Source organism: Pongo pygmaeus, chromosome 3, assembly GCF_028885625.2.
Source record: "Pongo pygmaeus isolate AG05252 chromosome 3, NHGRI_mPonPyg2-v2.0_pri, whole genome shotgun sequence".
Lineage (NCBI taxonomy): Eukaryota > Metazoa > Chordata > Mammalia > Primates > Hominidae > Pongo > Pongo pygmaeus.
In genome coordinates, this window is record NC_072376.2 from 21,508,853 (window position 1) to 21,521,836 (window position 12,984).

The 12,984-nt window shown below is 35.6% G+C and overlaps 1 protein-coding gene across 2 annotated transcripts in view; it reads right to left on the minus strand.

The window, feature by feature from the left end:
* The window catches only part of ADGRA3 (adhesion G protein-coupled receptor A3), a 127,960-nt gene that overhangs the window by 23,210 nt on the left and 91,766 nt on the right, over positions 1-12,984 (minus strand). For both annotated transcript variants that reach the window (XM_054485098.1, XM_054485100.2), the window contains exons 12-14: positions 10,132-10,335; positions 2,844-3,057; positions 2,425-2,633 (exon numbers count right to left, since the gene is read on the minus strand). In XM_054485098.1, the coding sequence (XP_054341073.1) occupies positions 2,425-2,633; positions 2,844-3,057; positions 10,132-10,335 (627 nt within the window). The remainder of the gene's footprint in view (positions 1-2,424; positions 2,634-2,843; positions 3,058-10,131; positions 10,336-12,984) is intronic.

Sequence of the window (12,984 nt, forward strand, 5' to 3'; positions counted from 1 at the left end):
TTTCTTTATGTTTAATTAGCAACTAACTCCCATGCAGTAACTTTAATTTTGTCAACAATTTCAAATACATTTCTCTTTGCTGCCTCTAGATGGCACAATTACATTTAAGAAAAGGAAAAAGTCTGAAAAAGAAAAAAATCTTAGTACTACTGTATTTTAGCTTTAAAGAATTGTGTATTACATTTTTTAAGAGATTAAAAGTCTGAAAGATAAAAGAATAGCTTATTCCTTCCAGAAAAGGATTATACTAATTTAATAGTTTTGAAGAACAGCTAGGAAGTTCACAGATAGATGCTTTAAACTGGTATTAGATTAAATAAAACTAAAAGTTTCACATGGTGCAATATCATAGCGAAGGCTTATAAAATGCATTTTTGTGTATATTTTGCGTTTCATTTATTTTGCTCAATTTTTTCTTAACTATTATATAAATTTCTGACAATGTTGAATATTATTTCTCATCAGTACATCACAGTTTATTTTATACTCAAAATCTGAATGAGAAAACACTTTCAAAATGGAAGAGAAAATGCCACATACTTTAACGCTTCATGCTTTAATTTAAAAGGTGGCAGTGGCTCATGCCTATAATCCCAGCACTTTCCGAGCTTGAGGCAGGCGGATCACTTGAGTCCAGGAGATCAAGACCAGCCTGGGAAACATGGCGAAACCCAGTCTCTACTAAAAATACAAAAATTAGCCAGGCATCGTGGTGCCTGCCTGTAATCCCAGCTACTCAGGAGGCTAAGGTAAGAGAATCACCTGAGCCTGGGAGGTAGAGGCTGCAGTGAGGCGAGATTGCACCACTGCACTCCAGCCTGGGCAACCAGAGTGAGACTGTCTCAAAAAAATAAAAAATAAATAAAAGGTGACTACACAATAATAAAATGTGAACTTACAGAAACCAGACTCATGCTTACAGAAATCAAGACATCTTCCATTTACAAAGAGAATCAGAATCATAAACTGTCAACACTAAAGTTAATCCCAATTGAATAAAGGGCCTTTATATATACAAATATACAAATATAGCCGAGTCTATAAACATACATGTTTAAATATGTTGCTTGCACTTGTATAAAATGCTCAATTATGTCAATGAAAAGATAATCCCTTTACTCTGATAAATAATCTATTCACCTTTCTGCTTGCTTGACCTGTTTACCAGGTAAGGTATAAGTTGAATTGAAAAAATAAATAAATAAATAAATAAATAAAAACACACAAGAGTCAAAGAAAATTATTTATAATCCAGGCTTACTTCAAGATCATTTCTAGTGCTAAATGCTATTTTTTTAAGAAAAGAAAAATTCATGAAATATAAAATATATCATGTTTCAAGGTATTTAGCACTTTGATAAAACATTTTCTAGAAAATAGATTTACAGCTGGAATCAGAAATAACATAGAAGTTCCTCACACCCAGAGTAACCTCAAACCATTTCTGGAAAATGTCTTTCACACTCATCAGTAATTCCTTCCACTACACTGTAAACATACTCCATGATGTCAGTATTTATAATAATCACAATATAAAATAAGAACTAGCATGGTTTATTTCATAATTATCTGCTCAGCAGTCAGATTCATTTAAAGACCTCATTAATAAAAACACTTGCTCCTGTACATTAACAACTGTTATTTTACTCCCAAAAAATTACAGGTTGAGTATCCCTAACCCGAGAATCCTAAATCCAAAATGCTCCAAAATCTAAAACTTTTCAAAGAAAATACTCCTTGGAGGATTTCAGATTTTTGGATTAGGAATGATGAACTGGTAAGTATAATGCAAATATTCCAAAATCTGAAAAAATCCAAAATCCAAAACATTTTTAGTCCCAAGCATTTCAGATAAGAGATAAGACTCAACCTGTAATAAGTGTTAACAATGGCAAATAACAGAAAACAACACTAGAATGGCATTAAAACTGAAAAGACATTCTTTGTGTCAATACTGTCACTTGCAATGACAAAAATGAAATTATCATGATTAATTCTAAATTCAAATAGAGTCTAACAATTACGACATGTAGTGGGAAACAGCGCTAGATTGCAAAGTAGGAAAATGTTCTTTCGCTACTCACTGTGTATCCTTCGGCAAATGAAATCACTCTTTCTGGGCAGAGGGAATCTGACTGTATCAACAGTCTGTCCAAGTTTTAAGGTCAAGGACTAACTGAACTGATTGACTTAGAAAGTTGATTTAAAATTCCTATATACCAAACTCAATCCCATACATTTCACTTGGTAGTAACTTAATTTCCCTTTAAAATCAAAATTAGAACTCCTATCATCTCATATAATCAAAGGGAGCAAATTATGTTAAAAGTAAAACAAAACAAAACAAAACACTTCATGTGAGCTTAATTATGCATAGCAAAAATTTAGAATAGTGTTTATGCATAAAGTTAACAACTGCCATACCATTAAAACTGCATAGTTACTAAGGGAGTAGCACTGAATCGTAGTGATATTTTCATCTGAATAGAGTATATGGCACCCATCTGACTTCCAGCCTCCTTGTCCGTTCAGCAAATCGAAATCCCACCGGGCTGCAACAGCATCTGCTCCATGTGCAATTCGACGCAGTGTCACATTAACAGGGATGTGGTGGGTATCTACATTCACACCATCTGGAGAAAATGGGAAATAAAAATATTTCTGAAACAAACTTCATAAACAATTACAAATGTCAACTTCTACAGTAATGGGTACTCTGCAAGATCTTTTTTCGCTAGTGACTCATTAAAACGAGAAAACACTAAAATAAGCATTTTTAGGAACAGTCAACTGCAAGGCCTCATTGTCCACTGACTACAGGATAACATATGCCAAATACAAACCTATTTTGGTGAGAATCACAGGGGTAACCACAGTACGTCGTTTTCCATCATCAGCCAAATTTGTTGAATTTCCAGTGGCTGGAAAAAGCTTTCCATTGCGGAATGCAATGAGTTGAAGCTTGTAAAGAGAGTCATCGGTTGGCCTGAGTTCTCTTTTTTGCTTTGGTGAGAAAAGGGAAGGAGGAAGCTGAATAGAAGCCTCCACAATAGTATTCTGAAAAAATATATATACATAAAAAAAAGCTCACTACATTAGTACATAGAAACCAGAAAAAAATATGTCAGATAGTTACAAAAGTGGTATAATTAGGTTGACTTCATTTTTTAAATTGTATATGCAAAATTTAATAGTTAAAAAAAATCAGTCAAGCAAAATGTCAACACCACATAACATAGATTAAAAGAAGTATAAAACAGAAATGCAAACTTTAAAGAGTTAAATAAGTAAACAAGAAAAGTGTTTCAAATTACAAAGTTAATTTTCCCATGATATTATATGTTGAAGTAGATAGCATTAAACAGATCAAGGATCTCAATGATCAGGCTGTATCAATTTTACAATGATAAAATATGATAAAGAAGCATAAATGTAGCATATCACAAATGTGAGTATAATTAATTTGGGCTTATGGAACTTTAAGGTGATTTATGATGAATTCAAACTGCCACATAACAAAAGAATGAAATTATACAAACATAATAGAGGTTTAGATTCAGTACACTTAGCAGAAATTTCCTTGAGACTAGGAAACACATTTAGAAAAAAAAAATAACACATAGGAACAACTGAAAATCCTGACTGATCACTGAATGTTTTTCAGATTTCTTCATTGAGGATTTTTAAATAATAAATTATTCAGCATTCAGTAAAAAAAAATATACCAAAGAAGTGAACAATTAACCATCTAAAAACATTCCATAGTTAAAAAATTTATTATACAATCTTTATCTTGGCCTCTAACCTCTCTTCTTCTAATTCCATATTCACCAGAATTTCCCCTTAAGAAACAAATCGAACCATGTTATTCCAGTTTAAATAACACCTTGGTTCTGCAATGTTCAAATAATACTAAGCCCAAATCCTAAGTTCACCATATAATTTGATGAAAATCTATTGCTCAGATGTATCCCCTGAATGTTCCTATAGCACAACCTAACACACAGCTACACTGAGTTATCAATTTAAGTTCTCCTATATTCTTTTTATGCCACCATGCTCACTGCACAGACCAGCATCTCTACCTGAAATGCTCCACTATTCTTTTGTCTCACAAACTTTTGAATTGGTGTAACGGAAAGTGGATTAGAATGAAAAACGTTGGCAGCCAGGGGGAAGACTTTATACAGAGTCCTTGAAATAGGGCTTTTTTGGACAGTTAATTACATCTCCTCAGTATATTGCATCTCCAGATTAGCTGCTCCCTCTTCTGGACTCACACAACACTCTGCACACATTAGTCATGACACACACTTGCAGCCCCATGGTGTAGCTCACTGTCTGCTCCTCAAACCAGAGTATGAGGATTTGGGGTGCAGTCAATCTCACTCACTTTTTGAAACCTCTAGGTTAATAGTTCCTAGCACTTGCATTTGATCAAAATAGCCCACTGTTTATGAAATGAACAATGTCTGTATGGCATGTTTATTTTAAAAACAATTCTACTTAAGCAAATGATTGACTTTAGAATTAACAATGTTAGATCACAGCAGATACCCATAAATATCTTTTCAATGTAAATATTTTAGAAGTTTGTATATTACTTTTAAATTGAAGATGCCAAGAAAATATTTAGTAGAAATATTTTGTTTGAGAAGATGCATAAAAAGGTTCCTGCTATTCTCACTCACAAATATAATCTAATGTGAAAAAAATTATAAATTTATTCACTAATCTAGATTTCTATTAAGTACACAAATTTCTCCTAAGTACATAATGACACATGCAAAGAGAGAAAACAGATTAGTTAAAAGTTCCAAATCGTGATAAAGTATTACATAATGCACATTTATTAAAACTCAAATAGTATAAAATTCATAAAATAATATTGCTATACACACAAAATGACTTGAAAACAAAGCATAGCTCTTTGGGGAAGTATTAGTAATGATAAATCAAATTGATTTAAAAGAAATCACTTAAATTTTTTAAAAGAAAGTTAAAATAGGGAATAACATCTATACTTTCTAGAAGTTAGAAAAGGTCTCCTACACAAGTTTAAATCTGTAGAACCAATTTAAAAAAAAAAATGTACAAAAAACCAGGAGTATGGACATATTACTGGGTGACCAGAGCTATATACTCATGGCTGTTACATATTTAAGGCTTCTAAAATATCCTTCCAAGTCCAATACAAACATTACTAAATAATAACTGCAGGTTCCCTGGGATGTAGAGAGTGGCCTAGGGGTGCCAATAAGGCAAACTTCAGCCGTATCAATAATATTTAGATTTTTATAGTAACAACGGAATACTTGTGTATTTAATTTCTTTAAAAGAAATGTTGATCATTATTTACAGAAAGATTGTAAATCTATTAGTCACCACAAAACATTTACTTAACTTGGTGCATTTATCATGATTACACCTTCTTCCACCTGGCCTGAGGGTGGCAAGCACGAAGTTTGTGAGTTCATTTAACCATACATTTATTTTAAAATATATGGATTACAGCAATGGAAACAGATAATGAACACACGAATGAGAGGTAATAAAGTAGAAAAATCCCTCTTAAGATCCTTTGGGAAAAACAAGTTTTCGGTTTCCAATATTTACTATTGAAAAATCATACACCAAGTAGAGAACATGAGATCTGAAATAAGAAAGGATTTGGGTTCCAGCCTCACCACTTAGCAGCTGGTTAACACTGCACAACTTTGTTTAACCTCTCTGAGTCTCATCTGTCAAACACAGCTAATCATCTTTGTAAACAAATGGTTGTGAAGACCAGATGGAATCATGACCATGTCAAGCACAAAAGGCTAGGGAACTGTCGGTGGTATTTTTTTACTGTTGTTACTGCAGCACCATGGAAGATGGTTATCTGGGGACTGGGGCAGAGGAAATGCCCTAACTAAATTGCCAAGAATAATCTAGAACGTCATCATGTTTTGACTTCTACCATTCAGTTTCAGTGTTCATTTTAACATTAAAAATTGACGAAATACGAACACACATGAAATGATTGTTACCACACAGCTGCTTTTTTTTTTTGCTAAATTCATCTATATTTCACTATTTACAATGACATTAAGCTAAAAGGAAAATGATAAGCATAATGGAGGTTAATTCAAATACTTTCACTAGATCGTAACATCTTTCCTTATCAAAAAATCTGGACTTCCTCCACTACGAAGTTAATAAAATGTTCAGAAATCTTTATAGGTTAAAATCTACAGAATTCTAACATGAAAATCAGAATGAGCCAAAGAAACATCTGATTCGAAACAATAAAATACTAATTTATCTATGTTTTCTTGACCACTTACTTGACTTTAAACAGACAGATGCTACATCTCTTAATTATTTTCTTGTGTATAATTATTAACTGCATACCACCTTTTGAGTTTCTCACTGAAGATTAACAGCAATTACATTTGACTTTAGAATTAATTTTTTAACTGACTTTGTTTGCTAATTAAGTTTGGCTGTTAATTTTATTCAACATTTATTGAATGTTTAGTTACTCTGGGTTTGGAACTATGCAGAGCCTGGAGACATATAATGCAATAAATACACTGTGGTCCCTGTCCCCCAAAATTCATAATCTAACAAAGGAGAGATAACAACAGCAACAAAACAATAAGAGCTAATACTTACTGAGTGCTTACTCTGTGCCAGGCACTGTGGTGAAATGTCTACATATTTACCTCACTTAATCCTCTCAACAACCCTTCGAGTTAAGTACCATTTCATGATCTGCATAACAGCCGAGAAACTGACATTCAGAAAGGTTAAGGTAGTTGCCCACATTTGCACAGCTGTTAAGTTGGGGAGAGAACCTGAACCCAGACTGTCTGGCTACAGAGAGACCACAGTCTTAGTCACTGTATCATATGGCCTCTCACTGCAGCTCGCTCCACTACTGTATCACCTTATAATTATTCTGAAGAATGAACGAAGCACAACGGGATTAACAGGCAATGGTTAATTCTGTCTGAAGAAGAGAAGGAAGAATCCAAAGGCAGTTTTAGAGGGAGAATAGCAGGAATTTCACCAAACGGGGATGGACTGGAAAAGCGCAAAAACGAAGGCAGGAAGCAAGAAGATGCATAATGACTGGCCTGAAAAATTCAAGAGACTTCAGCTGGACTGAAGCTCTAGATATCTGGGATATGTAAAGAAAAACTGATTTCTAAATTCTAGTCAGGTGAAGTATAAAGAACTAATTATTTCTCCTTTTTGGCTACATTACAGCTGAACTCAAAACACCAGCTTATTTCCAAAGCCCTCAGTAAAAGTAAAGTAGTTTACTGAAAACAGATACTATTTTGTTATGCTAACATATCTGAGTTATGGTATCCACAGTGAAAGGAAACATTTCATTGACAAAAAATTGGAAGAGATTTGATAGATGCTGTCAGTAAGAGGCAAGTATTAGGCAACTCTGTCACCAACTGGTGACCAACTGAAGCCAGGTATGAAGTCACTGATGATTCCAGCACTAGGCCCGCCCTCAGACAACCAAGAAACCCATCTTGGTTCTCAGGCTCCCACGTGTGACAGGCAATGAGAGAGAGATGAACAAGGCACTATGGGAAAAACGAGGAAGAAAAATAAAGGAGACAAGGGTGGGAGTGGAGAACTGGATGAGATTAGGCAAAATTTCTTGGAGTGACATTTCTGCTGGGTGTTATCACCAAGGAGCTGGGAAGGGAGGGGAGGAGTAGGGATTCAAGTAGGAGAATTAGCACAAGCCTGCTTGAGAATGACCAGGTAGTAGGGAGAGGAACCAAGGAAAGTTTGCTGTTGCTGGATAAAAGGGAGAGATGGGAAGTACTGTGGGGAGACAGGGAAGACGGCAAATGATAAAGCTACTGAACAGTCTCTGGAGAGACATGAGACATTTATGAAGGGGTGCACAAGGTCAATTTCCATTTGGGGAGGATCCAGGTAGAATGCTCACAACATTAACAACCTGAAATGGCAGAGGCATTGACAATCAGAACAGCCTGCACAGAAGGGAAGGCTCCCAGAGGCCTCCTGTTTTGCAGGCGCCAGGCCTTCAGGTGTGAAATGGTGAAAAGAGAGGTCTGGGTGGTGTTCCCAACAGAAGAAGCAGGAGGGCTGAGGAAGCACTCAGAGAACTGGGGCAGCAGCTATTTGCTAAATAGTAAGGAAGTATTTCAATATTTTACTAAGTGGCACCATTGTACTGATACATGTTAGCTGAAGAGACAGCCTAGAGACACAGAGACTAACTAGGAAGTTACCACGGTTTGTGCAATACAGGATGGAAGTCCGAAGCAGGCTGAGGAGGGAGTATAGAGGGAAGGACAGAGATTCTGAAACATGCAGGAAGCAAATCAAGGAGGCACCTACTGCTAAGTAATGACTGCCTCTTCATGGGTTTAATTTCACATACCAGCATATGCTCCCATTTAAAGGCAGTGCAATCAGTTTCTGGATGTTCAGGTTTTCTAGTTAGTATATTCAAGGGATTAAAAAAAAAAGGATGCAAAGAAAGGGCAAAAACTGCCCTAGTATAAAATATAAAGTTAAGTTTTCTGTTCAAGTGCTAAAGCTTAAGCACATTTTATGCCATTAACATTATAATTTTTAACTAATTTTCTGTCATGAGGGATATGTTCCTTTTTCATTCAGTTTAATCATGTCCACCTATGAAGCACGAATAATAGTGTAATGTGTCCTTGCTCTCTGGCCACAGGATGATCTTAAAAGGATCGAATAGCATGAAACTGACAAATCTGAGTGTCCATCTAGAGCCTTCTACTTTAGCAAGTAGAAACTCTCCTTACCCAGAGGGGTAGGTTGTGAAATTGATGAAATGTAGGGTTTCATCATTTTTAATCCCTTTCTACCAACTGTGATCATCTAAGACAGAAGTGTTCATCAATTTTAAGTATTCCTCAAAAAATACACCTTTCTCTCATGGGCTTCACTGTGTTGCTGTTTCTAGTCTTTTATAGTATGTCTGTGGTTTTTTTGTTTTGTTTTGTTTTTTCCCAATATAAGACACAATAAGGAAAGTTGAGCAGGTCCAAAGGAGTGTGGCACAGTGCATCAAATACTCTCTTAGCGCCAATATTAACAGGCATATCTTGCCAATTTTCCTCTGAGTACAGGGTATCAAGTAAATATATTATTATCAGACATTTCGACCTAGTTGAGATTTTCTTGGGCAGTTGGGATTTTCTAAATTTAGCAAATTGGCTCTCTTTAATGGTGGTCACCAAGAAAAAGTATACAAAAATACACTAATTCGTTCACTCATTCAATATTTATTGAGTGCTCACACTAAACCAGAACACCTAACACCTGTTGGATCAGTTATTATGCAGCCATTAAAATGACTGGAATATTGTTTGTGATATTATTGAGGGACAAGACAGAAATAAAGTACTGTGAGATTAAAAACCGCAGAGAATATAATTACACATGCCCACAGAAAGCTAAGTGAAAAAAATGTGGTTCCATTAGGGTGCTGGAGTTGTGCCTCCTCTATTTGCTTCAATACAGTGTAGTCAAATATATCTAAACCACCAATTTTAAAAATCGGTAAAAATGCTTTCATTTTGCTTGCTTCAATGAAACACTTTTTTTAAAAAAAGATATATGACATATTTGTGTTTTCTGCCAAAAATTTTGATATACAGCTTGCTTGATTAAACACCTGGTCTCACGGTTGACTTCTCCACTAGGCTTGGCAAGCACAGTGCCAAAGGCTCATGATACTTTTAGGGGCCCATGAAAACATCTTATTGTCTTAAAATCAGGAGCAAAAAAACAAATAAATAAACTTTTAAGTCAAATAAAATTTTTTAACATGTAACATTAGTATATTTGCATTTATACCATTGCAGTTATAAAATGTAATTTCTGATATTTTTATGTAGAGAAAGGGAATCAAAGGCAAAAATGCCTAGGGCCCATGAAAGTCGTAATGCAGTTCTTCCTGGTTAGAGTTTTCTTTAAAACAGTAGCAAAAGCAATAATACCTATCTCCCTGCAAAAAAAAATCTTTTAATAAGGTTATTTTGCAAAGCAGAACATTTGGAGCATTCTAATTTAACTGTAAATAGTCTTAAATGATTGCAGAATGTAACATACCTTTAGTGCCAGACTCGAAAATGTATTTGAAACATTGCACTTAAAGCTCAGCTGCTTATCCAGGTTTCCATCTGGATCCCGCCTCCCATAATCCGAAAGTCCTGTACGATCAGAGGCTGCCACTTTCTGGAACACGGTACAGGTCATCCCCGTGAAGCCAGTAGACTTGATGACATAAGCTTCCAGAGCAATATTGGGTGAATACTTGAAAAGTCAATCAAACAGGAGTTATGAACGATTTATAGTACAAAGGAAAAGCATTTTCAAACACAAAACACTATGCATTAGCCAAACCAGAAAGCCCAGGTTCTTCCTAAACAAAATCACTGTGTAGGTAACTGGCAGAATAAAAAAAAAAAAAAAAAAAAAAAGAAAGACCCTGGAATGAAAAGGATGTCCTAAAATGGAAGGGAGACCAAAAAAAAAAGGAAAAGAAGAAGTCATGAAGTACGGAAGATCAGGTCTAAGAAGTCAATTAAAAATAATCTAAAGAGCACTTCGAAGGAAACAACAAGCTAAAAATGGAAGCATCCTGAAAAAAAAATTCAGCTAGAGAAATCAATGGACCCTCTAAATGCTCATCTTACAGGAAAAATGAGAGCTAAATATTAGAGTTTGGGAAATGCACTCGACACATCTGGCCATATTTACTTATTTCTTTTACAGGAAGATCATTAACTCTTTGCATTAAGTTTCACCAATAAAAGCTTTACACACTCTCCAAAGCTGTTTCTTCAGAAAAGGAAGAGAGACGTTAATTTAAATAGTAGGAAATGAAGAGATTTAAAAATCAAATTAGCCTGGTCAACATGACGAAACTCCATCTGTACTAAAACTACAAAAAATCAGCCAGGTGTGGTGGCACATGCCTGTAGTCCTAGCTACTCAGGAGGCTGTGGGAAAAGAATTGCTTGAACTTGGGAGGCAGAGGTTGCAGTGAGCTGAGATTGTGCCACAGCACTCCAGCCTGGACAACAGATCAAGACTCAGTCTCCAAAAAAATAAAAAAAGGCAAATTAGGTCAGAAAATTCATCTGAAAAATATGGCACCTGCCCTAGAGTTTTAAAGGAATTCAGGAACAAGAGTGAACCAAGGGGAACCACCAAAACATACGACCTGTCAATACAGACAGCCACCAGGCCCACTTGCTGGAGGACAGAGTGGGCGTGAGAAGTGACAAGGAGCCACATCTTCACATCCAGCAGAGTGACAGGATTTACCATAAATTCTAGGGACAACATGGCATCTCTCTCCTTTAAGGATGATTAAGTATATGCCTATCCACAGGCATATACTGTGGCACCATTCTAAGTACCACATATGGATGTCTTTTTCTTTAAAGCATGAAATTTTGGTGCACGATGCTTACAATCTATTAGGAAATCAGATACAAATTTAAAAATATAAAAAGTAAAGTAAAATTTGGCAAGTCTTATGCATGTGATAGAAAATAATTAGTGGTTCCCAAACTTTTCAAGCATAAAGAATCTTTGTATTAGTTTTTGCCTCACAATGTAAACATAGTGAAAAGTCTTTTCAATTCAACTTATTTGTTAATAATGTGTATTCTAATTTTTTACTAGTCAAAGACACATGTAAACAACCACCAGATCTTCTGACAAGCAGCAGTCATTCAGCCCAACACATGAAACCTTGGTTGAAAGAAAGAAATCTGTCATTTTGAGGCACCTGTGAAGCCATATCATTTTACTTATTATACGTAGATGTATCATCTCCTGAAACTTTGTTTACACATTGAGATGGTATGCAAATTCCTACTATGACCTTTATTGTACCCTTGGGTTCTCAGAAAAACAAATGCAGTTCAGAGACAGGGGGGAAGTTCTTCCAGCTGATTAACAAGCATGGCTAAAGGATGAGATTTAAAATGGATCTAAATGGCCGAGGTCGACATAAATATGACAAGCTAGTCTCAACTGAGGTCATGAATCTGAGAGGGAAACTCCACTGACTTACATTACAAACACAGTGACCTAGCCAGGCGCGGTGGCTCATGCCTGTAATCCCAGCACTTTTGGGAGGCTGAGACGGGTGGATAGCTTGAGATCAGGAATTTGAGACGGGGCCAACGTAATGTAACCCCGTCTCTACTAAAAATACAAAAATTAGCCAGACATAGTGGTACTTGCCTGTAATCCCAACTACTTAGGAGGCTGAGGCATGGTACTGCTTGAACACGGGAGGCGGAGGCTGCAGTGAGCCAAGATCATACCACCGCACTCCAGCCTGGGTGACAAAGCAAGACTCCATCCCCAAAAAAATAAATAAATAAATATTGAAAAAAAAAAAAGAAACCACAGCAGCAAAAAACAGAGACAGTAGCCATGCTGAGACTCCATTTATTATTCCAAAAAGAAAATACTAAACTTAATTGAGCAAAGGGAGCAATAAAACATGGTAACATCAAAAAAAGGTCTCAGAGATCAACAGGAAAATAGCAATCTTGAATTGTGTAAAATCACAGGAAGAAGTTAGAATATTCTACACTATGTCAGCCCAGTAAAATAATTAGGAAATGAAAATTATGGACCAGATCAAACTATGATTGCTAAGGAAATATCACATTATTTACTGTATTCACCACCTTTTTAGGACAAAAAAGTAAGCAGTATATCAAGAAATTTACAACTGTTCAATTTAGCATAAATAAAATTTAATACTATGTAACTGAGTGATCATTATTTATTAATGTCATTATCCCAAGAGTGGGATTGACTGAAAATGCCAATAGCTTCACAAGTGTTGGAGGGCATCCCAGTTCTCTTCTGAGATTGAAACCTGGGCAAACAATCAGGCATTCTCTCAAAATATCCTTCAGGGCCCAGAACAGA